This window comes from Lygodium microphyllum, chromosome 10 (assembly GCF_053477565.2).
Source record: "Lygodium microphyllum isolate KBCC chromosome 10, Lygodium_microphyllum_v1.1.10, whole genome shotgun sequence".
NCBI lineage: Eukaryota > Viridiplantae > Streptophyta > Polypodiopsida > Schizaeales > Lygodiaceae > Lygodium > Lygodium microphyllum.
This window is the reverse complement of record NC_141144.1, coordinates 85,895,668-85,922,972: the sequence shown is the minus strand read 5'-3', so window position 1 is coordinate 85,922,972 and position 27,305 is coordinate 85,895,668. Positions and strand designations below refer to the sequence as shown.

The 27,305-nt window shown below is 40.6% G+C and overlaps 1 protein-coding gene across 14 annotated transcripts in view; it reads left to right on the top strand.

Annotated features, from left to right (window-relative positions):
* LOC148030242 (uncharacterized) overlaps positions 1–23,947 on the top strand; it is a 218,635-nt gene extending 194,688 nt beyond the window's left edge. For 3 of the 14 annotated variants that reach the window (XM_087686525.1, XM_087686524.1, XM_087686519.1), the window contains 8 exons: positions 4,380–4,485; positions 4,677–4,810; positions 5,985–6,105; positions 12,072–12,126; positions 14,989–15,064; positions 21,736–21,996; positions 22,409–22,495; positions 23,008–23,946. In XM_087686525.1, the coding sequence (XP_087542651.1) occupies positions 4,380–4,485; positions 4,677–4,810; positions 5,985–6,105; positions 12,072–12,126; positions 14,989–15,064; positions 21,736–21,996; positions 22,409–22,462 (807 nt within the window). In that variant the 3' untranslated portion in view covers positions 22,463–22,495; positions 23,008–23,946. Of the gene's footprint in view, positions 1–4,379; positions 4,486–4,676; positions 4,811–5,441; positions 6,106–12,071; positions 12,127–14,988; positions 15,065–21,735; positions 21,997–22,408; positions 22,496–23,004 lie in introns of those variants that run through there. The other 11 variants (XM_087686528.1, XM_087686521.1, XM_087686523.1 and 8 more) reach the window with 11 other exon arrangements.
* Positions 23,948–27,305: the final 3,358 nt, after the last annotated feature.

Here is a 27,305-nt window from a genome sequence, read left to right as displayed (position 1 = left end):
ACCCTTGCACTCACCATTGCATCAGTGAATGAGGGGGGAGGACTGTGCCAAAAAGGCACCCAAAGTCCTCCACCAATTGGCAGTACACAACTGCACAACTAGGAAAGAGGAGGGTGATTTGGTATCATGGAAATGTGTTATGAAGCACAAAGCTCTCATTCATTGAACAACTGTACCATGGAGCCATATAGATAACTCCCTTTGAGAACATTACCAAGGAGCTATCAACTAGCTCCTATGCCGCATCCGTAGAGTGAGTCCCACCATGAAAACGCCTTGCCCCATTACCACTGCCTTTACTATCTATGAGGTGCGAATGTGCAGGATAGAGTGAAGACAATGTCAAAGATTCGCCCTGGATGGAGGGTGGCATCTGAAGATTGTGGTCTCCTCTAGTTCTGTTTCAGTGTCGTGAACTAGCTGGAATTCTTTCTTGGTGAGGATAACATGCAGGGCATTTGACTATCAGGCACTCGTCAAGTGCTCTAGAGTCAGACAAGAGGTTTCCATTGTGCATTCTCCAATGACCCACCCAAGTGCACAGCAGGTCCTGAGGGGGAAAGCTGCTATACAGGAATGGAGCAGCTGTTGTTCAACCAATTGGTGGGGAGGAAGAGGGTTGGCGAGAATCAGATGAGGCAAGCAGGTGTGTGGCAAGGTACTGTAGGTTTGCCACTACACCATAGGTTTGCATGAGGCAAACAGATGGTGGCATTAGAGTTGGGCTGCAACTGACAGGCTGGGGGGTTCTGGTGGACAAATGCGAGTGCAGCCAGGTGCGGTAAGGAGAAGGTGCAGATGGTGCAGGTGGTAGATGGCACGGTTGGCAAAATGGCTGGGGGTGGCCTAGAATATCTCCCCTATCATCTCTAATGACATTCCTATATCTTGGAGATGATGTAGCAGTGCGGTTTGTTGTATTGTGCCAAATGCCTTACAGAAGTCCACAATGTAGCAGTATGTCCTCGTCTCTATGTCTGACCTCCTTATGTGATCACCTGTAAGTTAAATGGTTAGGGACCGACTATCCGCTTAACTCATGCTCAACAATAGAAACAAAAATCTTGCCCCATGTACAAACAATCATGATTATCCTATAATGGTTGGGTTTTATAGATTTGCCTGACTTATGGGTTGGTACAACAATATTGGTGGCCCAACAAGGGGAAACCCCTCACATAGGGCTCTATTAAATGTGTGCTAGCAAGGGAGCCAATGATCTCTAGCACGTGCAAAATGGATTCCCACTAGCTCCATGCACCATGTTAGTGTGCATAAGAGGCGTTGTAGTGGGATGAAGCTCTAGGGAATGAGGAAGAGGCTCTTTGTCACGTACCTAATAAAGGGAGGACACATGTATGCCAAATATTTGGTGAGGTGATGCTCCTCCAAGCTTCCTTTCAATCTTGACCTACAAGTAGCTAGTAGAACTCCTCAATCTTGGCAAAGTGGGCCCACCTTTTTGTCTGATATGATGTTTAAAGATGCGTGCAACTCATTGTGTGTGAATTTCCCTATTGTGACCTCTTTAGGGAGTCGTGCACCTATAGTGTAACACTTGTACTGACTGTTTTGTGGCACAATCCCTTGCGCTGGTCTAGATCTTTCCTCTTTGTGTGTAAAGGTTGTCATGCTTGATGCATGTAAAACCCCCACCACGAGGAGAAGTGAGCTCTTCACTTTTGGTTCTGGTGTCAAGAATCTGCCATATATGTGGTCAATGTATATATGACTAGTGGCTCGTGAGAAGCCAATCCTCTTACGCCGAGTTGGGGATGTAGCATAGTTGAGGGAAAAGATGGAAATTGAAACAGGAATGAAAAAAGAAATGACATTGTTTCAGGAAGGGAAACAATAATGCCACTTCATGAAGCGATGGGAAAGAAGAGGGGAAGAGGGGGAGATGTGTAAAGAGAGAGAAGGATAGGAAATTTCTAAGAGAGGAAAAGCAAAAGAGTATGAGCGTCTTGGAGGGATAGCAAGGTATCGGCTTATCATAGCCTAAATCCATGTTCATTTTCACAAATTTTCCTCTTGGCATTCCAAAGCCTAGAGAAACATGTTTCAAGATTCCTTGAACTGTTTCAGAGTTTTTGGCACCTCCAACAGGCATTTCAGGGGTTTCCCACTTCTATAGGATGTAGTGTTGCTATTGTGTCAGTACATACATGTCAGGGCTAGGGCTAGGTAGGCCTGGTCTGCCCCCACCCTCAGGGCTCAACCGGAAACTGTGAACTAGAGATCAAAGGCACTAGGAAGAAAGAGGTCATGACACAGTCTATTGTGCTAGCAGCTAATGATGGCTATCATGCTATGCCATTAAAAATGGGAAGGCTGTGTGCTCCTTTTTGGTCAGTAAATGTCCTCCATATGCTGTGATGTGTGCCATATCCTGTAAAGTCCGCCCACATCTTCCATATCTGATTCCTAACATACCGGCTCTGATGTCTCAAATAAAGGGTCTTGTTGGCTTGTTGTGTGCCTTGAGATCATGACCTGTAAAATTCTCTGTAAACAGCCCTGCATATGTCCTCACAGAACCATTGCAATTCCATATTGCTATCCCTGGTCTCATAGGCCACCATCATTGGGTACATTTCTCTGTTATGATGGCCCTCCCATCTCGGTAGACAGCACACTTTCCTTCCTGCCTTGCCTTTATAATGTGTGGTGCACACACCCTTCTATGTGTCACTTGGGTTGTGTGAGATTCCCATCGCCTTACATGATTCGGACCATCTTCTTGAGGTGAGGACCCCTCCTTCCATCCCACAACCCACAAATGTAGGGCTCTTATTTGCCTTCCTTTTTCCTTCTCACAAGTATCATTGATGATTGTACAGGGACTTTTTCACTGCCTGGCAACCTCAATAATTTCCTACATCTCCACTTGCTTTTGTGTTTTTTGGATCACTTCAGCCCACGTGTTTGCCTTATTGACGATCCACTCCTCATGCTCCTTGGTGGTCTCCATTTGGTCCTTTATCAAATTCAGCTCGTTGTTTATTTATGGTTGAATTACACCTTTGAGTGGTATGTGGGTTTTTAAGCCTTGATATTTCTGTCTCAACCATGGCAATTTCAGTCTATATACACACAAACACAGATGTACATATGTATGTATGTATGTGTACAATCATAAATATAAATAAATATATGTATATGGGACTTGTAATGTTCAAAATACAAATATTTTTACAATGTTGGCAGGGGCTTAGAGGATGCTATTTTTAGATTTGGATGTGATTATCATCACTTTGGAAAGTTTTATCGTGACCAATAGTTCCTTTAGGTGCTAGTTACATTAAATAGAAGCTGTACGAGAAGAAACTATTAAGCTGACTAGTTCCTTATACCAGATCACATCAGGCAGAAGCTGACGTCTTGTAATACTTTTGGGTCTTCCCCTTTCTGTAAGAGTTAAAATTGGCCAATCAGGTCCTTGTGACAGCATGGTACATTTCTTCTTGCTGGTGCTTCTCAGCTTCTTGCACTTTTGAATTGTGATGCCTTCCAGATTGAGTGTGGAATTGGGCATCATCAATCCCAAACTATCAGTCATGCCCTTTGTAGTCAGGAGGCTCACTATAGGCACACTTAGATTCTTCCTCACAAGGGTCTGTAGAGATGCTAGCAATGCCTTGATCGAGGTTGGAGGATGTCCTTGAGATGCGCTGCCTTGAAGACACTTTCCTGTTCCCTTGCTTTTGTAGTCTCTTCAGTATTCTGGCAGAGATTCAGTAGGAAGTTGGATCAGGAGTTCCCCAAGCACAGCATTTATGCTGCTACGGCCATGAACTGAATTGCCTTGGAATATATATTGAGAAAGGCTAGGAGATGCGCAAGGTTCCATCTCCTAGCCTCTCTCAATATCTAGTCCATGGGATTTTGGCACCTTCTTTCACCTAACACCACATATGGTCTGGCATTACAGCCCCTAGATTGGTTGTCCACTCAATTATTTTGTTTATGATGTACTTAGCAGCCCTATATGTGGCCTTCTCTGTACTTTGTATTTTACATCAGGAGGGTTTTTATTCAAGGTGTCATTAATACTATTTTCTCTTCTTGAGGAAGAAAAAGGGGCAAAGTCCCACAAATAGGAGGAGGCATGTCGGGTTTAAAACTGGCAGCTAGAAGTTGTTAGTGATGGGGCAGGTGGGAGAAATCCTACTGGGCGTTTTTCCAGGCTAGTGGATCAGAGTATCACATTGGATAGGCAAAATGTTACTTTCCTCTTTCTTGTATGTTCTTTTGCATAAGGATTGTAGTAGAGGACTCTGATCTCAACTCTGGTAATGTTCAATGTACCAAATCAAGGATGGAACTTGAGCATTTGTGTTAGGTATATGAATCATCTTAGTGACTCTGTATTTCAGGAGTTAGTAAAAGCTCAGGAGCGCGTTGATATGCTGGAGAACACTCTTGTGGAAAAGGAAGCAAGAATAGAAGAGCTGAAGAAAATGATTCTTGATGTAAATGAAGGTGATAATTCAACTGCAATGTCCCAATCTATTCATCCTTCATAAACCATGTTTGATATAAACACTGTCCAGTTTCCTTCTTCAAAAGTACACCATTTACTGTTTCTGGAATTCCAATCTATAGGCAACATTAGCTCCCAATACCCATTTGATATCTCTAACAAATCACTGCAAACAAAAACTTTATTGTAGGACCAAGAAACAAAGCAGATGTAATAAAGGTCATTGAGGACTCTACCAGTCCAATGATCTCAGAAGTCCGAGTTCAATCGTGTGTGGATTCCACTTCTGAAAGACCAGTTGAAAGAAAGGCCGTAGAAGGACAGGTTTGCATAGTATATACTTAATGCATTAAAAAGTTACCAGTTACTTTCCTTTTATGAACTAAAAATGTCATTTCAGATAGAAGCTGTGTTAAGCCTGAAAAAGAGGACCATCCTATGAGCAAGAAACTAATTTCTTTAACAAACCTTTTACTGCAAGAAAAGAGATTTCTATTGAAAACCAGCTCAGTCAAACAAACCGAGTTCAAAATACAGGATACACCATATAATTGACAACAATGACAATCCAAAAGAGTATATCTTGGAGCTGTCATGGCTCCATAACACCAATCTGGTGTTCTATCACATGAGACCATGTGTGATTCTAAGAGGAACAAGATGCCCAAATCCTATATATCAAGCAAAGCATCTCACCTTGTCCTTCACCTTGCAACCTCTTTGATCTCCCGTGGAAAGAGTGGATGTTTTCTATCAAGTCCCCTCATAAAAAGAGTCTCTGCTGTAGATATATTCTAGCCTGCCTACATGGCTGGAAGATCAGCAGCCAAGATGATTGATCTGGTGCAAATATTGCATGCGTTTCTAGTAACTAATAGTCCCAGAATTCCCACCAGATTAGCTATTTCAGATGATAGGATGATCATTCGCTTATTCTCTCCTCTCTTGGTTTCAGTTACCTATGTGGATTCTGTCTACAGAGAGCAAAGAGTGGTTGCATGGCATCAGCAGTCATGGTACATGGACCCTAAACACTCTAGTTCTTCCTGGCTTTGGTAGCCAGTGGCTACATAGATGTGTATCAAAGATACATAAATCATTAAGAGGTATACGATTCAAGAAGTATTTCACCCTATTGTTAATCTCTTGAAAAAAATTTCAAAAACAATCTGGAAAAACAACATCTTACACTGGTCTAGGTAAAGATTTGTATTTCACTCATTTCAGTTTAACAAAGGCATAGAAGTTGAAGTAGAAAATCCCAAGGAGAAACAGATTTGACTATATTTTCATGAAGTAATAATGACCCTCAGTGAGAACAGTTGGAACTAACTTAGAAAGTCAATTAAAAAGGGAGCATTTTGTTTAAAGCAAATCTTTATTACTCTCAGCTACTTTGTTCTGATGTAGCAAAGGTCTTTGATAATTGTGGAAGGTTCTATACATTGTCTACTGAAAAGCTAATCCAATAGATACTTCAAACTTTAATGCCTGACAGGAAACGATTTCCCAATGCCTCAACAAAACACAAGCAAACTCTCAAGGAATGTTACAGAAAGATATGCAGAAAGAACCCTCCCCTTGTTCGAAAGGAGACCCTAAAGAAACTTTGTCTCTAGGTATTGATGGCAGCAAAATCTGGTTATACATATGTATATGCTCAACTAAGGGCTTGCTTATTCATGTTTTAGTGTACTACACACATGCCCGCTTACATGGGCAACATTTTTTATTTTCAAAATAGTTTACCTCTTGATAGACTTTATTATAGATAAAGTATATGATATACTCTTCTGTTTTGTAAAGGTTGCTGAAATTGGAAAATAATCAGATGTACAAGAGGCCATTTGGCTACTATGTGAAAGCCATGCTCTCACCAATGAAAAGAACACCACCCAAGAAAAAAGTCATCAGTGCGCTAGTAGGGAAAAATAAACTTCTTAACTCCCTTGAATCACTAAGAGTAAAAATATACTATACACACTTGACATGTCCATTGCGCTTTGCCAAGCTTGACAACCTCGACTGCAGGTCCACCATTGAGGTGCCTATAGCACAGTCAGATTAGAGCTATCTTTGCAAGTCACATGCTGCTCACCCTCACCCCAAGGTGCATCAGTAGAGCAGCCCTAGACCACATTATAATCAGGATAATGCAGTCATCTTGAGATCCAAAGAGGCAGTTGTACTATCTAGATATCTTGTACATAGAGTTCTTAGATTTACAGATTTTAGATACTAGCCTTACACTAGGATGCATTTTAACCATTTTTATGATGAGATGACATCACACAAGACTCTCTCTCTCTCTCTCTCTCTCTCTCTCTCTCTCTCTCTCGCTCAAAACAAGTAATTGTATTGATTACAAAAGAAGTACAAGATTGTTGGCTATGACTCACGCCTACGCTCATAGAGGACTATCGGTGATCTGCGGTACACTAGGGCACTTTTTACTCTCCTTATGAGAGGTTTTTCCCCCCAACTAGAACGTTGAAATCTTACATTTTGCCTACCCAAAACACGATGCCTGAGTCTCGTGATGATGCAAGACAAGCACTGCGAAAGCTAGGCATGGATTATAATTGCATTCATACTTGCCCCAATGATTATGTTCTCTTCCGGGGAGAGTTTGAATTGTTGGCCACATGTCCTAAGTGCAGTGCAAACAGGTATCGAAATGACTTGCAAGGACAGATTATTTCGCACAAGGTTTTGAGGCACTTTCCACTGATACCGCGTGTTCGTCACATTTTTCGGACCAAGAGTTTTGCAGCATCAAAGAGATACTAGTGCAACATGTGTTCATGCATAGAGAGCTGTGTTTGAAACCTGGATCTTCAAAGCTTCCAATGCATAGACCAAATTGTAAGAATTTGATTCTTAAAGTTTTTCCTTTCTTAAACATGGTTTAGGTTTTTCCATTATAATATTTGTTTATCTTGTAGATGTCTATCCCTCTAATCTTGAGGAATGGCAACCAGTGGAATCTATTATTGATGTTATTGATGTTATATATGGTTCAATTGGAGAAGAAATGTATAGAGGCAGAAAGAAGACAGAGCTTGCAGAGAATGGAATATTCTTTTATGACAATTCTTATGTTATTCCTATGCGACATTGCCAATGGGGATCAATAAAACTCCTTCCTTTGCCAGATTTTTCAAGCTTTGAGTGGCCTTTGCCAAGTCCAGCTACTAGTGAGAGCTATAGATGTAAGATATTTTCTGAGATCCAGAAAGCACTAAAATCTAATATCTCAAGTAGGCTAAGCAAAGTTACTTTATTTATGCCTATTAATATATTTATTGATTTCTTCTCTAATATGGAGATAAGAATAACAAAACCATGCTTTTAGTGAAGAGACTAACATATGATCATATCATACAATTTGTTGATGAAGGATGGGATATAAGGACATGCTTATAGTGATTCAGATTGGCATCTTGTGAAGCTTAATACAAGGTAGCTTTCACTACCATAGTTGAATTTGTATGGCTAAGACGTTTGTTGGCTGATCTTGATGTATTTGTCACGGAGCCTACTCCTTTGTTTACTGACAGTCATAGTATCATTGCAATTGCACGAAACCTAGTGTTTCATGCACACTCGAAACACATAGAGGTCCACTACCACTTTGTTAGAGAGAGGCTACATGTAGGAGATATCAGCCTTGTCTACTATCTTACCACCAGTAATGTAGCAGACATCTTCACCAAAGCTCTTCCTCATGACAAATTTGAGGCATTTCGCAATGCTTTAAATTTGATCTTGTTTGGTGGATGATTCTTGTATGCTGATCACTTCGAAAGAGTCGTGGTGAGAGGCATCCCACCAACGATCACTTACCAAAGAAAGACCTTGCATTTAAAGGGTGTCTTATTTAGCCAACTCTCCATCATAGTCATCCTCCACCAAACCTTAGATTTATTCATACCCCAAGTTGCATTGGCTTTATCAACTAGCCAATGATGATTCTTAATCATGAGATGATAAACTTGGTTAACTGAATCCTTTTCAAGGTTAAGACAGCCAAGAAGATCCCAATCCTGCTAGGAATGATGAGGAACATGTATAGGAAAGGGTTGCACAAGTTGCAGCATCTTGTCTAGCTGACCCCACAACTCATGATATCCACGAGAAATCCGATAAAGTCTCTTGGTTATGCAGAAGGACATGAACCTCCCATAGTTGATAAGAGTGGCATTAGCAATAGAAGTCAAACCTAGACGTGCCATACGATTAAATTTGGGGCAATCCTCCTGTGTTCCATCCTAGGAGAGTAGCTGTGACGTAGCTAGCAACTGTAGTTGGAAAGAATTAGCCATCGAGCAATCCTTTGCATGGTGCCAATGGACCTTTCAAAGAACCAAGCACCAAGAACAAACCAAATGATTCACCAAAGAGGAGGAATGTGTCGAAAAGTGGGCATCAAAATTAAGAATGTGCCACCATGAAGCCTATATGCTAGTATTATCGTGGATGAGGCCCTGATCTTTCAAGAAAAACTTGACAATAAAGAACCAAGGGTGATAATCAATGCACAAAGCTTGAAATAGTGATCAGCGAAGGACCACCATGTGAGTCTTCACATCAAGAATAGCTCCATCACCCATACTTTTGGGGGTACAAGTATAACTCTAAGAAATCCAAGATATTTCTACATGCAAAGAATCCTTCTTCCACAGCATGAAGCGTACATGCTTCGTAAGGGCATTTAGAGTGGTAGTAGTCCGAGGCAAGAGTGGGAAGACGTGAGTATTGGTAGCATGATGGCATGTGCAACTTTGAGACGCATGTGGAAGGGCCAAGCCTAGGATTTCCAATAGACAAATTTTACCTCTATCTTTTGTGAAATCCAGTCCAACAAAACTTTGGGCTGAACATCGACTCCCAAGGGACACCCCAGATGTCTAACAACACTGTCACAAGGTATGATCAACCCTTGCCATCCCAGGGACTGAAGATGAGGTTTAGTGCAGCCGACAAGAGAGGACTTCCCAGCATTGACATGAAGACTAGAAGCATGACCAAAGAGATCAAACATCCAATGCCTTATGAAGATTGTCCCTTTCTGCATTAAGGATCATGAAGGTGTCGTTGGCCAAAGATTGAGTAATAAAATGTTGTCAGAAAGGAAGGGACAAACTAGACAGCTGCCCAGTGGCTATCATAAGAGATAACATAGGACTAGATGAGTTGCCAAAGCAAAAAACAAAGGACTCAAAGGGCAGCCCTGTCTGACCGAGCGTTAAAGGGGAATGGGATCAGTGACACCACCATTTCACATCAGTTGAGAGGATGCATCAGCATTGATCGTGTAGATCAATTGGGACATGCACGGTCCAAATCTCATAATATGCATAAATTCCGCAATGAAGGACCAATCCAAATTATCAAATGGCTTTTATAAGTCATACCACATTTCGATTAGAATGCTTGGCATAGTTGATCCCCACCTCTACATTCAGTACATTATGTGATGTGTTCTTGCCCTTGATAAATCCATGTTGTTTGGGGTGCACAATATTAGGGAGGTACTTGTGGAGGTGATTGGCCAAGACTTTGGAGAAGATTTTATACATTGATCCCATTAGAGAGATGGGTCTTCAATGTTTCAACATGAAGGGAGAAGGCACTTTCAAAATCAATTTAATGACTCCTTTCATGATGCTAGCATAGATCCTATTTCCCAGACTTGCTAGCACATGCCAAGCAAGGGTTTCACCAAACTAGTGACATAAGTGTCATTAAACTCGTCAGTGAGGCCATCCCAACTAGGACTTTTATCCATGGATAAATGCAAAAAGTTGCAGGAGGGTTAGAAATTTGTGCAGAAGGGGTCTAAGCTGAGACAAGAAGTCTAGAAAATAGTTTAGTTTGCGGATTCGTGACCATGTTGCCCTTCGGGTTCTAGAGTCTAACCATATTCTCCCACACAAGGGAAGGGTGCAAACCCCGAAAGAATTTATGGGTTTGGCACAAGGCATCTTGCAATTTTCAATCAGAGATCTCAATTTTGCTTATTGGTAAGATCTTAACTAGAATTGTTGAATAAGATCAACCAATCTTGTGGCCAATGGGGGTAGAAACACATCATCTAGTGACTCAAGAAAACAAACCAAGGCTAGGAGTTCCTCTGCCACTTACTAGCACTGTTTGCAAAGGGATGCATGATGAATACCATACCATCAAGCAACCTGCTACACATTACGAATCAATTGCTCAAAGTATTGATTGCCGCTTACTGGAAAGTTTGGGTCGAGCGGCTGTCCTATGTAGCCATTAAAAACCAAGTGTTTCAAATGAGAGAAATTAAAGCGCAAAGGAAGCTTTTCCAAGAAATGTGCAAAAGGTGCAATAGATTCCACAAGCATCTTAAATTGTAGAGGAAAATGATCTAATAAGGCATATTGATTCAAGACTTGCATATCCAAGATCATGTTTGTAAGTACAAGGCCTAATAGTGCCTAGGGCTTTCCTTGCTTTACCTTGAATGCACAAAGAGAACCTCTTTTAGAGACAAGAGGATAACATGTTTGGACCCACCTAGATAGGGGGATACTTAAACTTCCTCACCATGTTGAGCACTAGAGCTCCTTCCCACCCACGACCACATATCTTGTCATAGATAAAACATGTCTATGAAGGGTCTCCTTGGAGTAAACAATAACCATACATTGCCCTCAGGCCAAGACAACGACCCAAAAGATCTATGTTGTTATTGCATGCCACAAGAGATGCTTGCCAAGGCACAATCCTCCTAAGGTTTTTGTTTGGAGGGTTGTTATCGGAGGCCTCTCTACTAGTGATATGGTGTGGTGATACAAGATTGCTTGTGGCCATTGTGTCTTTCATACTATATGTTTGGAAACTACATCTCATCTTTTTGTTCCTCTGACAATAGTTTTGGGATTTTCTTTACAGGGTTTGGACTCCAGTTATATTGAGTTTTGGTGGATTTTATTTCTAGGGTTTGGATTTCAGTGAGATTGCAAACAATTGCTAATGGAGCATTGGTCTTGGGAAGGCTACTCTAGATTGACATACTGAAGCTGCAACATTGTCATTTATTTCATTTCTTGTGTTAATTTGGCTTTGATAGATCTAGCGTACTAGAAATACTTTAATCTGTCACCCAATGTCTAGAATTCATTGGGCCACATTAGAGCCTTATTGTTGTGGCAAGTGGCCTTCTATGATGTTAGTGGGGTTTCTCATCCACAATGTGCCTGCTCCATGATGAAAATATTTCCACACAACTTTTATCATTGTGCATGCATGACGATTCATGATACTCTTCCTATTCAAGGGCTTAAACAAGTTGTCTTTTTCTTGCTAGTAGGTTTCTGACTTTTTTGGGTTTTGTTTTCTAGTGGTGAATATGGTTTTTGCATGTTGGCTAGACGACCTCTTGCACATCTGACAACTTTTTAAATTTATGAAAGATTTTTCTTTTTTTTTCTTTTTTTTTTGGGGGGGGGGGGGGGGCGGGTGGTGGGCGGGCAAAGAGAGAGATGTATATATTTTTCAAAAAAAATTCACAAAAGAAAAAACAGACATGTCAATTGTGCTGATACTTGTAAAGCAGTTGATGAGATGCAAAAAGTCAAGACAAAAGAGGACATGGTGGGAGGAGCAAGGTAAAGAATAATCAGTTCATGTACATTCTTTAAAAGGAAGTGCAATCTTGGTTCTAATGATGAGAGTGTTTGTAGATTAAGAAAAGAAGATAGTGTAAATGACCATGAAAATTAAGAACTGAAGCCCATTACCTTGCACTGAGCTGCAAATGGAGTCAAGTTTCTAAGTGAAATTATTTTGTGATTAATACTCTATGTTATGTAGGAAACCTTATGATTTAAGGTTCTGCGCCTTTAAACACAACCACATCATTGAAATGATTCATCCACCTCAAAACTATGTGAAATAAGTTGGAAATGGAAAACAGAAGTCCGATAACTTGGGCTATAGTACACATGGAGGATACTCAAGTTTCCAGGCACACCCTTTTAAAGGTATGGCACATCATAGAAATTATTCATACACCTTCCCAAAACTTGGGTGTCAAATGAAACAACCAAATAAACCAGCATCAGCGGGGCTGCTTGTTGATTATTGGAAACCTTATACTTCCTGGGTTGTGCCCCTTCCTAAAGACCATGGCTGCAACTTGGAGGATAATAGCTGAGCTAACAGACAGAGGCCCAATATCCACATATGAGGACTTTTAAGAGAGCCACTCCTCACCATTGGCTAGCATCTAAGTTGGATCCCCACTCCAAACCACTCACAAGCAGAGTTGACCTGGGGGTGTTGTTACGAATGGGAGTTGATTGTTAGTATTATCGTCTGGCGTATTTGGACCGCAAGAAGTGAAAGTCATGCGATAGCTCTACTGGGCGTCTTCACTAAAGAGACTCTCTTGAGGATCTAGATAGATATTATACATGCTCTTCAAGGGGGATGGGAGACATTGTGGGGCAGTTCTAAGTGGATGAGTAGTAGGAGAAATGCCTTCTTGCAGACTTGAGATTCCCACACCACCTAGCGCCTCACAGCTAAGCTCATATGAGCCACCAACCATAAGAAAAGAGAAATCTTTCTAGATTTGAAACCGTCGTTTAAAATCCTCAAAGTCTTTAAAAGAATGATCCCAGAATCCCTCTCTGTGCCGATGAGTGGCTATTGGTTATGCTTTGCTAATACTCAAATGAATCCTCTTCCAAAGCCTGGTGGTATAGCTAAAGAAGGCCACATTGCCTGGCCTATTAAGGAATGGATCCCTCCATACCCACTCCCCTAGATCCCATTGTAAGGGGCTCCTTAAGCCTGGTGTCTCCATCTATCTATTAAGTGGGTGGTTGGGTCTGGCACAATTTACCATACCACCCTCCCTCACAACAAGCTATTATCCCGATCCTCTGTCTAGAGCAACCACTGGACTTTGCCTAAACCAAGTTCTTGTCCTAGCTGTAGTCACGATGACCCCAAGGAGGATGTCCTTGAGAAATGGTTGTATCTGTTCCCCCCCCCCCCCCCCCCCAAAAAAGAAAAGGAGGGACTCCCTCTAGCATGGCCTCTATCATAAATTTGGCACCTTTGAGACCCTACCTTCAGATCTCCTTTGGTAGCTTCTAAAACGCAACCTAATCTCCTAATGAAAAACCAACCTACATGGAGAACCTCACTTAGGATAGGTGAGTCCTCTATCCGAGAGTAACTCCAATTCCAGATAGTGATTGACAAGGAGAGGTTGCCTCCTCTTTACTTCGACTATGGTTGCTGGTAGCTAATGAAGACCAAATGATACAGATTTCCAGGCTCCGATGATGGCAGCTGCAAATGTGACATCAAAACCCTAAGTCTCTTGTCTTGATGTCTTGGAAGATCCATGGGCTGCCATGGTCCTCTAGGTTAGGTGTATTGGACTAAAGCCTCCATTCTTTCCACAGCTTCCTGCCTTAAAGACAGCAAAATTGTTGGGGATCTGCTGAGATCCTGAGTCTGTAACAAGCAGGGATTAGGCTTTGCACGGTAGATAATGTACTTGCTCCAGTGATGCTTATGCCTCATATCCAAGATCTATTGGTCTCACCACGCCTACTCGGAATTGCAGTGGATTGTGCCTACTTGGCATTCACTGCACATCTCCAATTTACCGGCATGCAAACCCATCGTGCAACTCACCAACATCTGAGATATTTCTTCTCTGGAGAGATAGAGGATATCTACTCAGCAGAGATCTTCGGCCTTTCATATGACTCAAACCCTGATATTCCATTATAGGAGCTCACCCAACAGTTCAACGAGGCTCTAAACACAGCAGCAGGTGCAACATTTCCACTCTCACAGCCTACACAGAGAGCCTCCATCAGGGTCATACCTCGAAACACTCGGTATGATGACAAGTGCTGCAAGACCAGAGCTCACCTACAAAGAGAGGTAGCATTGGGATCCACCACCCCACAGACAGACACAGCTACTGATCAGATGCCTCATAGCTTTTACAAAGAACCAAACAAAGATATATTTTTTTGTAGCCTCAGCCTTGAATATCTGAACATGCTGATTCTCTTTGGCAATGTACAGTTTCTCTTGTTACATGTCAGAAACTTTCTAAAATTTTGGCCAACAAACTACCCCTTAAGGACTCCTACGAAGATGTATGCTGGATATTGTTCCTTCAAATTCTATGTTTGCCACAAGGATTTCTCCTGCTACCTTTCACAGGTCTGGTGCTTTAACGAGACCTCTCCACACATGTTTTGGCAATGTTCACATTCACAGGAACCTCCATGCCTACAGAAGCTTATTCAGGGGTGTCCATGTCCACAAGCGATTTTTTAGGATTTCTTTTGAGATTTTTGAGATTGCACTCACCTAGAGTTTCAGACACTTTTGTACATTGATAGTTAGCACAATGTTTTTCCACCAAAAAAAGTGTGTTGCTCTCATATTTATTCATGCAGTCTGATTTCCAGATTTTTTTGCTTCTTCTGCAGACTTCCGGCTGTGCAAACAAATGCCAAGTTAGTGCATGATGCACCTTATCAATCCTCTGGATCCCCAAACCTTCCAGTAAGCATGAACTTTCTGCACATACAATGTTTGAGAAGTTTGTCAATTGTAGCAGGCGGAAATGATATTTTAAATTGGACTCGCAAAAATGACATTACACTGGTACATGTTGGTAAGAGGAGAGTTCATAACTGCATGTCATCATGGACAAGAATGGTCCTGATTGGAAAAAGTTCACCCCAGTACCAGTCAGGAATAACTTTCGAACAATCATAGTGATGAGCTTTTGAATATTGTTTTAGCATAATAGTTTTGCAGTCATCCCAACAACTTTTTAGAATTCACTCATTGCCATTTAGCTGAGTATAAACATAGATATTTGATCATAAAATCCATCATGAAATCATAGACACGCATTCTATTGGCAGTAAAGCAGTCAGTTATTATCCTCACTGTCTCAGAGGTTCTGCAGACATATGAAGGGAATGTAATAATCCATGGAGATACTGCTTTAATGGTAGAGTGTAGATTAGCCACTCTTTGGAGATTCACCTAATCAGTCCTATTATGGTTGAAGGTTCTCCTAAAGTGCTGAAGCAAAGCATATCTTTAATGAGAGGTATGGCTTTCAATTGCCTTTGTAGAAGCACTTTATGGGCCTGAATGCATGGTCAGGGTTGGTCTCTCTCTCTGTATGTGCCACATTGAAAACAGAAGTGTGGAGATAGTCAGCTGGATTTCAATTGGCATTGTACTTTCCAATACTGAAGATGATATGCTGCGCACAGATCCCCATCTCATGTACACCATACCAGAGGAGCTCCTTAAGATCAATGTGAAGAATTTTTTATGAAATATTCTCATTGAAGACAAGTTTTATGGCACCTGTAATTGCTGCCAAATCTACAAGTAATGCCATCTGCTCATGATATCCTGCCTTGCAGCTCAGCCCTTTTTAAGCTGAAGAAGGTGCATTAAAATTAAACCTTCATTAGGCTCATTAAATAGCTCCAAATCTCAAATGCACAAGCAAACTTCAGTGTCCCATAAGCAAGACCCTAAACTTTGGTTGGTTCCCTCTCTATACATAGAGACTCTGCTAGGTCACTTGCATCCCTTTTGCCATCCTGGTCTCTTCAATCTGCCATCATCAACAGGTGCTGCCTTGACCATCTAAACACTACACACATCGGCATTTGCTTCCAATTGCCGTCACCATCACTCCAACCCCCTTCACAACTCCTCCAGCCCTTGTTAGAACATTTCCAGCTGCCGCCCTCATCAGCGCGACCTGATGGAGTGCTGCATTTTCATCCATACAGGCCACCTTCTTGTTTGTCATCTAGGGGTCATCCACACTGCTGCATTTTCATCAGATCAAGCAGCCCACCTGCCATCCTTCACTGTTGCCTATCACCATCAGTCATATGGGCTGCATTTCACAGTTTTCAGCGCTCCCTCATCATTGCTTAGCTGCTGGTCTGATCTGTCAGAGTGCAGCGGTGCGGAAGCGTAAGACTGAAAGAGAGAGAACGCAGAGAGAGAAGAGAGAAAGAGACAGTGGAAGATGAAGATCTGCTGTATAAGTGTGCTGTATACAAAGATATGCAGATATATACACGGGCGCATTTCAACATGACAACTAGCTCAAAATGTTGTAGTAAAGAGGACCCAATGTGCACTCCCATTTTCATAAGTTGATCTTTGTGATTCATTTATATAGAAGGTTTTTTCAATTGTTGCATTTTAAGAAAACCTAGATACATGGTTGGTAGATGTTTTTTTGGATACAGCCATGATGTGAGACTTTGACTTGATATGCTCTGTGAAAATCGTGTGCAAGTCTAATCTTGAAGGGCACAAATGCAATCATTTCTTATCATACTTTTGCATAGACCTCTTACTCTCTGTTTATCTTTGTAGTCATTCAATGTTGCCTCAATAAGCTCAAAATCAGATCCTGTATAATTTCAAGTCAAGACTCTCACAAATTAATCTCCAAAATGATTAGAAACTAGCCCTAAGATACATATACGAAAGTGATTTTAAAACAAACCCAAACCTTAGTAAAGCTCAACTCTTTCATAAACCAGTAAATATCCTATATGAAAATAACATTTTTACATCATCACGCGCCAGATGCGGTAATTGTTGCTATCGAGCTTTTGATCTGCGGGAAGAGCCGGTAAGGCAGGCACCTTCCGGTCCATTATCGTCTGGAACTCCAAGTCAATCTCTGTAGACATCTTCACCTGTAATGCCTTTACAAACGCAAAAGCAGTCCCCCTCTGACTGTGAAAACGCACCTTCTTCACCCGCCGAAGGCGATGAAAAAACAAAACCTGCACTTGAAGACTGAAAACTCAGCCTTCCTCCTCTTCAAACAGCAGCAAACAGCAGCAAATCCACCAACTGGATTCCTTTCCTGCGCGCCCACGCTTGCTTCAGCCTTGTTCTGAGGCGCAGCCTCCTGCTCGCCCTCAAACACTGGAAACGCAGCCTTGTGTCGCGATGAAAACTCCTCCTCAGGTTGGTTCTTTACTCAGCCAGTCCTTCTACACTGCTCTAATACCATGTCAGAGTGCAGCAGTGCGGAAGCGTAAGACTGAAAGAGAGAGAACGCAGAGAGAGAAGAGAGAAAGAGACAGTGGAAGATGAAGATCTGCTGTATAAGTGTGCTGTATACAAAGATATGCAGATATATACACGGGCGCAATGTGCTGGACTGCGTGTCTCCACCTCGACGATGCAACCTACTGTTCACCTCGAAGTCCGCTGCAGTCTGCACAATCTCCTGTCTGAAATCTGCGAACAGAGACGGAATCTGCACGTATCTCCAGCCTGGAACCTGCGTACAGAAGTGTGTAGGCAGACTGCTGAAAACTCGGCTATAAATAGCCAGAACCTGGGCGATCATAAATGGCAAGTCGGCTGCATTGTACTGATACAGGTCGGACTGCCACATGGCAGTCCGACTGTACAGTCCGACTGTACGGCCAGTCTCTGATCTGCTAACATGATCCTGGTGACTGTTGATAAGGCCACCCTGATTGCCACGGCATTATCCATGCTGTTAGTTGCTGTGTTTTGAGTTTTTCTGCAGCACCTTCTATCCCAACTGGTGGCTACTACAATCAAGTTCCATATCCAGTGGACAACACAATCTGACACCTCCCTCGGCCGGCTCCACAAGAGCTATCGTTTGTCGAACTGCTCTGCCTTGAGCATTGTGTACATCCATTCATTCATTCAGCATACATTATGTATTCAAATCATCTTTATTCTTCTCTACCTTGTGTTTTGCAATTTGTTTGAGTTATTGTGTTTTAGTCGTGTTCATACATTTTGTATTTTCTTAGTGCAAACCTTAGCATAAATTCACACCTTTGACCCTCCTGATTGCTCCTCCCTTCCACTCCTCAGCCCTCCTGTCTGCAGTTCCATCTCTCCTTCCCTCCATTCTATATCTCTTAGCCACATCTTCCCTCCTTCCTGCAAGTTTTCTCACCTTTTATCGTAATTGTCTCATGCTCATTGCCATATTGAGATCTCTAGCTCTGTTCTATGGGAAAATTTATGTAGTGTGGGGCTCCCATGGTCCTTCAAACAGTCTACTTCGTCCCATTCCAAGGCTTGATCTCCTAACCAGATTGATCTCCTAAGGTGCTAGGGCTATAACTGCCAGAGACAGCTCCACTGAGCTACGTTGTATCGACTTTTATTTGATGATCAAGACCAGTTATATAGTGATAACCATCACAACAGGACCTTAGTCTCCCCCTAAAGATCAGTTGAAACTAATCAGATAGCCTCCAGTTTTGATGGGTGAGGAGCCAACAGCTCCAGTGTAACAACTTGCATTTGATAACCAAAAGCAGTTGTGCAGTCATAACTATTGCAACAGGATCTTCGTCCCTCTGGAAATCTACTGAAACTCATCAAGTAGCGCCCAGTTTGGTTGGGTCAGGAGCCAACATAAAGCCCACAAGACTTCTGTGAGCTCATAAAACCAAGAAAAAAATCTCAATAGCTGATGTGAGTCTCCTTTGGATGGCTGATGTCTTTCGAACATATGTCCTGCAAACTCTACATCTAGTATCTATTTGAGGGAGATGGACGGCTGAATGCCTTTGATGCTATCCTCCTAGACTCACAAGGAAGTTGCCCACAGAGCCATAAACAGAGGAAAAGGAAGAAACAAGTGGGCAGCCTTGCCTCATTGAACTAAATATGATGAATTTATCTGCCCAAACTCCTTGAATCAAACTTGACTGTGAACTGCCAGGTAAAGCCAGAGACCCCTCTGTTCCAATATCCATGAGAGCCAATCCACATCATAGTACCCTCTAAAAAAATCCAATCAACATTGTTGCATGCCTTCTGAAATTCAAGGAGGAGCATTTCAAAAACCTTGTGCCTAAGCGTAATGCATCAACTGATCTAGAGCCATATGTTTTCGGAAAGATATTGTCAAACAGCACCACTGCTGAGTAAGTCCAGTCTTAAGAGGTCTGAATGAAGTTTAGAAGATGGGTTGAAACCTGCAATTGGTGTGCTTTGGCTAGAATCTTGTCAGCTGTCCCTGGCTGGTGTCAATTTGTCTCTTTCATTATTTGGGATGAGAAGAAAACTTACATTAGGACAAGGTCTACTGCTACTCTCATATCAATGATCCTGAAAAGCAAGAAATTCTTGCTAAAGGCTCTACCAGAATCCATGAAATAACAGTATCGAGCCTCTGAATAGCTCCTCATTCATAGGAGCAATAAGGGAAACGCTCAACTCTTATACTGTGGCCTCCATACAGTACTTGTGGCCTATATGACTTTGCTTGATCTGCCATTAGGTCCCTACAGAAGTCTGTGGGGCCATCTCTCTGGATTGGGACCTTGGAAGATCCTCTACAAGCTTAAATTTATTTCTTAACTTCTTGGTCCCCTCGTGTCAATGCCCCAGGTCCATTGTCTTAGAAGTCCTTTGTGACTGTTTCCCAGCCTGTGTCTAGAAAGCAGCTTTGGCAGTTCGCAGACCTCTTTATACCCCTTATCTCAAGGTGAGCAGCATTTAAACATTGCTTGACACGCAGACTGTTAGTGGTCTCTTCTGGAAGCCAGGCTATGTCTCAAGCTCCTCTCTGTCTTTTAAAAGAGACTCTAGCTGGCTCTGATCTAGCATTGATCTGCTTTAGCCCATTATCTACATCTCTAGCCACATGAAACTCACTGAACTCTAAGCTTTGCCATATGCTCCCTAACTAGTCTGCTAGTCTATGCGATATTATCCTCTTTGAAGGGACTCTCTCAGATTTGGACTTTCGTCCTCTCCTTACCTGGCTAAAGCACACATGCAATACGACTTGTTGTAGCTATATAATACCAAGGTATTTTGAAGAGATTCAATCTATCTAATGTGTCAATTGTGGAAAAACACCTTAATAGCTATAGCTGAACTTCAATAAATGCCAAGGGATTGTTCCTTTGACATGAAACAACTCCTGCCCACAAATGGAGTGTTCTATGCAGCCCGTCAGGCACCTCCATCTGGCACCTTACTGTATGTATCAAATGCTTCCACCCACTAGATCCCCTAGCAGCTTCCAATCATTGTCACTGTGGGATTACACCAAATATCAAACAATAATACCAACTGGATGCCAACTACATCAATGCAGAAAGTTTACAAGATTTTAACAAAGATGATCACTTAGAAGTCCAGCATATTTTACCCAGCACCCATTTCTTGCATGATGTAGCTACCATTAAAGTACCCATCCTGGAACATAGTGACCAAAAAATGTGTTTCGTCCTGGCGAAATACGAAACGCCGAAACACACGAAATGTTTCATTTCGTTTCGCGAAACAAAACAGAGTATGAAAAGATGGAGGAGGTGATTGGGCACACAAGGAGGGTGGAAACAATGGTAATTGTAAAAGAAAAACAGTCCCCCATGTTCTTTTTAATAAAGAAAAACCTTTCTTTTTAAAAAATTTCACAAATTTTTGGTCGCAAAATGAAAAAGTTTTTAAAAGAGTTTCTTTTATTAAAAGAACATGTGGGCTGTTTTTCTATTACAACCCACATTTTTTCTTTGTCCTCCTCCATCTCTTCCTACATCACCTCATCATCCTCCATCTCCACCTCATCTCTTCCTCCTCTTCGTCCTCCACCTCTTCCACACACTCCACCTTCCCCTCTGCCTTGGGCCTCTCACCTCAAGCGAAAAGGCCTCCTCACAAGGTTTTCACTCATGAACATCAGTTTCTACTTTCACTTTGCATATGTATTATATGTATGTTGTAACCTATACATTTTGATTTGTGAGTCGTGAATGCTAATTTCTAAATCAGTAGGTGAAATGGATGTTTTGGTTTTAGGCCTTTGACTTTTAACTCTAGGGTTGAGGTGGAATGAACATTTTCATTTTATGGATATGTTTTCTTCCTTATTTTTCAAAACCTCGAAACTTCAAGGTAGCTAACAAAACGAAACCTCGAAACACAAAACAGGACTTCTTTTACATAGCAACGAAAACAGTGGTTTAAAAGGGCATTACCAGTGTTGCACATGGTATTTATTAAAGTTCTACAGTTGCAAAAAATGTTGGTTCTGATCTGTGATAAGTGTGGCAATTTTGATATAAACTGGTGACATAAATAAGTAGCAGCTTTTAGAAGATGACTGAGCTTAGACAATGAACTTAAGTAATTTTCTTCTTGATGATTTTTTACAGTTAGAAATCTTGCAACAAAAAGTTTCAGAAATGGAAGCACGTCAAAATCAGAGAGAACTGGAATGGCAAGCTCTGCTGATTGAAACAAAAAGAATTTTGAGTTTGGAGCATGACATGGCTGAGAGGAAATGGGAATTGGCAATGGAAGCCAAAAATGCAGAAATTGAACAGTTTAAACTAGAGTTGGATGCAATTTTAGAGGCTGCAATAAAAATTCAAAAGAAACAGCTAAAACCTTCTGCTCTTGAATATCATGGTCAGGTATGGTTTTCATTACCTTTCCATCAGACTTCTGCAGTTTGGTATGTCCAACTCTCAAAATTTGAGTCCTAACAGGTGACCATTGATTGAAACATTTCATCCCTTGTAGGGATGAGACTGCACCTCTAAATAAAATATTCTCGTTACTTAAAAAGAATGGTTTCTTATTATTGTATGTTTACTTGGGATAAAGACATGAGTAGCCTCTATGAAACGCTATTTCCACATTTTGTCACAGCTGGTGTCAAATCTTTCTATGAAACAAAAAACTGTTTGATTAACTCAGGCCAGATTGAGCGAGTACTTAGAAGGTTTGTGCATGAAAGCAAGACTTAGCTTCATAAAGCTGTTTCCAATAACTCAGATGTTTTGCAAGTTTGAGTAATATTCCGATAGTCACCTTCATACACAGGTTAGGGAACCTTCCGAAGCACAGATATTCCGAACTAGCACTGGAGTCATCTAGACAGCTGGCAGCACGAGGGGATACAAACTGCTGGTACACTCAAAACTAGCACATGGTACACCTAAGTGGCATGCATATGGATCATATCATGCATTTATAATACAAAATGAGCAAGAGTGAGCTCGACATGATCATCAGGATCCACTTAAATCAGCTACACAAGGATTGCATGTGGGTCATACCGACAGAGCCACTAAGGTTTTTTAATTAGGGAGAAAACAAGGGATCCTCTAGGTACTAGGACTTACATACTGGGGCTTGCCATGGGTTTTACAGTTGCTAGTTCCTATAAAATACACACTACAGGCGATCATTGCTGGCCTCACTGGTACTCACCTGATTGGTTGCATCCAAGAGAGCAACAGCAGGACTAATGCCGATATGAGGAGTGGCAGAAACTTAAGTGTGATTGTACTTTTCTTGTTCCTTGGTACTTTGGAATAGTAAGCATATGCTATGTAGTGGTGACATTAAAAAAGCCACCTCTTTGAAGGCTGTTAAAATGTTTCTGCTAGAATTTGAAGGCTATGAAAATTTGTCAGCAGGTGCAAGACCAAGAGAATTGGGCCAGGAAGCAAACCATTCTTGGAGCGTGAGGGTTACCTCAATCCGAGATGCTCCGAGCAACTTGGCCTCTCTCGGGAAGGGCAAAAGCCACTTAGACAGTCCCGTTAACGAGACATAATGTAACAAGGCTTGGTGCATACGAGCTCAAGCGCCCACCTCTCTCTCTCTCTCTCTCTCTCTCTCTCAAAGAATTCTAAAAGGGTATTGGACTCTCATGTCAAATTTCTATATTATTTCTGATTTTGTATTATTCTCGTGTCATGGATAAAATAAAAAAAGAGACGAGAGAGGCCTGACAACGTCCTAGACACAATCCCATACTGGGCTAATGTGCCATAGCATTGGCAGCATCCTAGGGGACTTTCCGGCGGTCCATTTTTGAGACGCACCAGATGCAATCATAGCCATTGTGGTGTGTTCTGTAACTTTTGCACCCAACTCTTTCTGCTCATTCCAAATTTGGGATAGTTTGTTGGGTGGGAACGTGCAGGCATGATACATCAGCAGGCCGTTGGCAAAAGGGGCTGCAAGAAGGTGCTCCTACAACTCTGTTTCGTGTTGCCGGGACTAAACTGTTCAGTAATACTTTTGTATATGTATTAATAGGTAGGGTAGAGAGGAGAGAGGCTCTCAAGATATGTAATGTTAGCCATGCATCACATGCAAGGCCCAAATTTGATAGGGCGCCTAATACTTCGTATAACCACCAAGTCATTGTAGTAGTATATTTCAGTTATCCACTTCAAGCCATTATCAAGATGCATGTACAAGTTTTGGCTACTCTACCAACACAATCCTACACATGAGAATGTGTGTGTGTGTGTGTGTGTGTGGGTAATATCAATCTAAAATGGGCATCACACACATTTGAAACTCACTTCATACATATTTTGTACCTCATTTTTACACTCCAAACACATCACATGTGCAAGTAATAAAACATGCCCTTTTTTCTCTGTCTAGTCTAACAACCTTAAATGGACTTTAGACGTAACAACTTATCCACCATTCAAGGCTAATGATTGACCAAAGGTATCACACACCAAACTTTAACTATGTCATTTGAAGTATACTCAACTTATCAAACCCACACGTGCATTGAACAAGAATGATACAACGTATTTCATGTTTGCACATGGGACTCTTAGATCTCATGCGATAAAACTTGTATATAAATATCAAAGTGAATTCCACATTAAAATCAATAAGGCACATGTAGACTTGTCTTCTCCTTGTTAATTATGAATGTTGTATAAAGCATATTACTTTTAGCATTTAAAACAAGGGTTTGGTTAGGGAATGATTTAAGGTTACTCCCATCTTTTGCCACCACCGTTGAACTAATTATTGGCATGTTATAAGAATGCATTTATCACCCATTTTCTCTCACATGCAACATCGTATTATGAGCCAATAAAAAGCTCACATGAACAACATGAGATGACACATGTTTATGAAGGTAGGGTAAGTTGAGAGGGAGATGTACATGCTTGATTTCTAGTAAAAATCACATCTCTATACATACTAGTTGCAACACTTAAATGTATTATCATGGAACCTTGAGTTCTCACCAAAGGAGCTTACTTACAAGAGGAAATTTTTATGACCCCCTTTTTCCTTTTTTGCATTTGCTTCGTGTTCTCGTGTAGAAGCCATAGCCATCATGGCAAGTAAGGAAGAGCATATATCCTTTGAAAAAGACTTGAGGGGAAAATTTTTACATTAGCACAAAAGATGTGAACTATCCATTATCAATATTTGCTCAACATTATTTGGGGTCAAGATTTCACAAAATGCAAATTTGATGGTATTAAACTTTAACTAATAGCATTGAGTGTTCTCATTACCCTTGAAATCCCATTGAAAAGAAGTTATTTATAAAAGCCCCATACTACCAATATGGCAAGCCCTCATTTCAAGAAACTATGAAGCATTTAAAAAGAGATTAATTATTCATTGTCAATGTTTTACTTTAATGTGAAGTCAGTTGTATTAATTGTAGTAAAATATATATGGCCTTACAAAAGGAGAAGCAAGCTTCACGAGCTTAGTATCTTAGCTAATACTCACAACTAATAGAAAGTCAAGCTTCAAGAGAGCTTTGAAGCTTAGCATGATAATTTTCCAATTGAAGTCTTTAGCCTTAACCCTTAGATGATCCAAAACACAAGCACAAAATTTTCCAAAATATTCAAATGGATCCATAAGAATCTATGACTTCCCCTAGAATAATAGAAAATTCCTCTCTACTTGCATTTTTATGAAGATTTTACTTTTAATAACTTATTAAATCCCAAAAGGACATTCTCCCTTTTGCTGAAGTACAATTTCGAAGTAATGACATCATGCAGCTGAGCTCAAAGTAACTAATGTTAAGTCTCCTTCCATAGCCTCCTCACCAACTTGTAGAATTAGAATTTGTGGGTTGTTTTGGTTTTTTAGCCATTACAGAGAGTAGCAAGAATCCAACTACTTCCACCTACCAATTTTCTCTCTAGTCAGAACATTATCGATCAGCACCCTCCATATGAATAAATTATTGCGCTCAAAGAGGGTTTCATTCCAAGAGGCTATAACCTCACTTTCGAGCTTCTTAATTGATAGTACGAGGAAACTTGATCTTAAAACCATAGGCTCTTAAAATCTAATTCTCCTTGGGATTATCACATGAATAGGTTGAAACTTAGCCACAAGGGCTTGATACTTATCCATTTCTATTTAAAGCTTGCTCTAGGTCTCTTGACATTCTAAATAACATTGCAAACTATTAGCCCTTTAAAAAAGGACAGTACTTTCTTGGAACTATGTTAAAATAATGATTTATCATGCAAAGTGGTTATCGTAGTAAACTAGATGGACAAGTTGAGAGAGAAATCCCCTTTTTTCAAGGGGATGCCAAATCATGTGACAATATAATCTTCCAAGTATCAACCATTAATTGTTTTGTGTCAAAGATCTTAGTCCTAAATTGACTATCCCAAAACAAAAGCTTGTTAAACCAATGTAAATTCAGCCAACACCCTCTTCTTAACTAGCAATGTGAACGAGATCCAAGGTCTCATTAATATCACCAGAGGTTAGTTTGAAACTTGTAGCTTCTATAATTATTTCAAATCAATGTAAATTGCTCTTTTTGCCAAGAATTTAATGTTAATTATGGCATGAATCAATATGCCAACAAATATTGTGATAATCACTATGAAAATAATATGATTTTTATTTATTATTTTTCTTGCATTTCCATTGTCTATTTCCTTCATGATTCGTGACTTGTTATGATTCCTAACTTGCGTGCATACAATACTAATCAAATTATACCTAATAGATAGATAAGAGAAAAGTGATGTGTATTTGTATTATGGCAAGAAAATTATTAGATGGATTTATATGAATTAGTTATTTAGAGGAGTGCAATTAGTACATAAGAATTAATTATTTTTTGATATTTCATTAGCATGGAATAATTGTTTCCTTAGGCACTCCAACACAAGGATATTATATGCGCACATTTATTTATTTAGTTGTAAGCTTTATGCAAGGCCTAAAGGTCTACATAACTATTTTTCTAAACCTTAGAATAGGTTTATTAGATGGGAATTAGATATTTCTATGCAAAAGTGTGGTGTTCATGTAAATAAAGAAAAGATCTCCAAAAATGCTTTTTAATTATTTTTTTGCATAAACGTTTAATGTAAATCCATAAATACATGTATGGGAGACATGCTCACCATACATGGGGGGAGATTTTGTCCAATGCTTATATTGTGCACTTTATCTTTTTTTTTTCCTTCTTTAATTTGTGTTCTCTTCAATTTTTTGTTAATATTAGTCATTGTATGATAAAGAGCAACAACATTGGTCTTATAATAAGATTATTAGTTTGCACATCAAGATCACAATGAAGCCATCTATCTATCCTTAGGAGTCATCAATATCCTCACATCAAGCTATCATCAATTACTTGTTGGATCAAAGCTCTATCCTTGGTTGGAGGCAATAAAAGTCCCTTTCATTGCAATTGCAAGAAGGTGGAACAACACCTAAAAAGTTTCCAAACTACTATTTTGAAGAAAAACTACAAGATTAAGAAGAAACCACTCTCTAAGTGGTTTTGAATCCCAATAGTGGTTTCTTTCTATAAGAGGAGATAGGTTGATTGGAGATTATTGATCTAATAGCTCCAACATTACTATTTCAAAACCGCCTTTCTTGGCCTCTAAAGTTGCCAACATGCCACTATTTTGATTGCATGCCCATGATAAACTCTACTTATTTT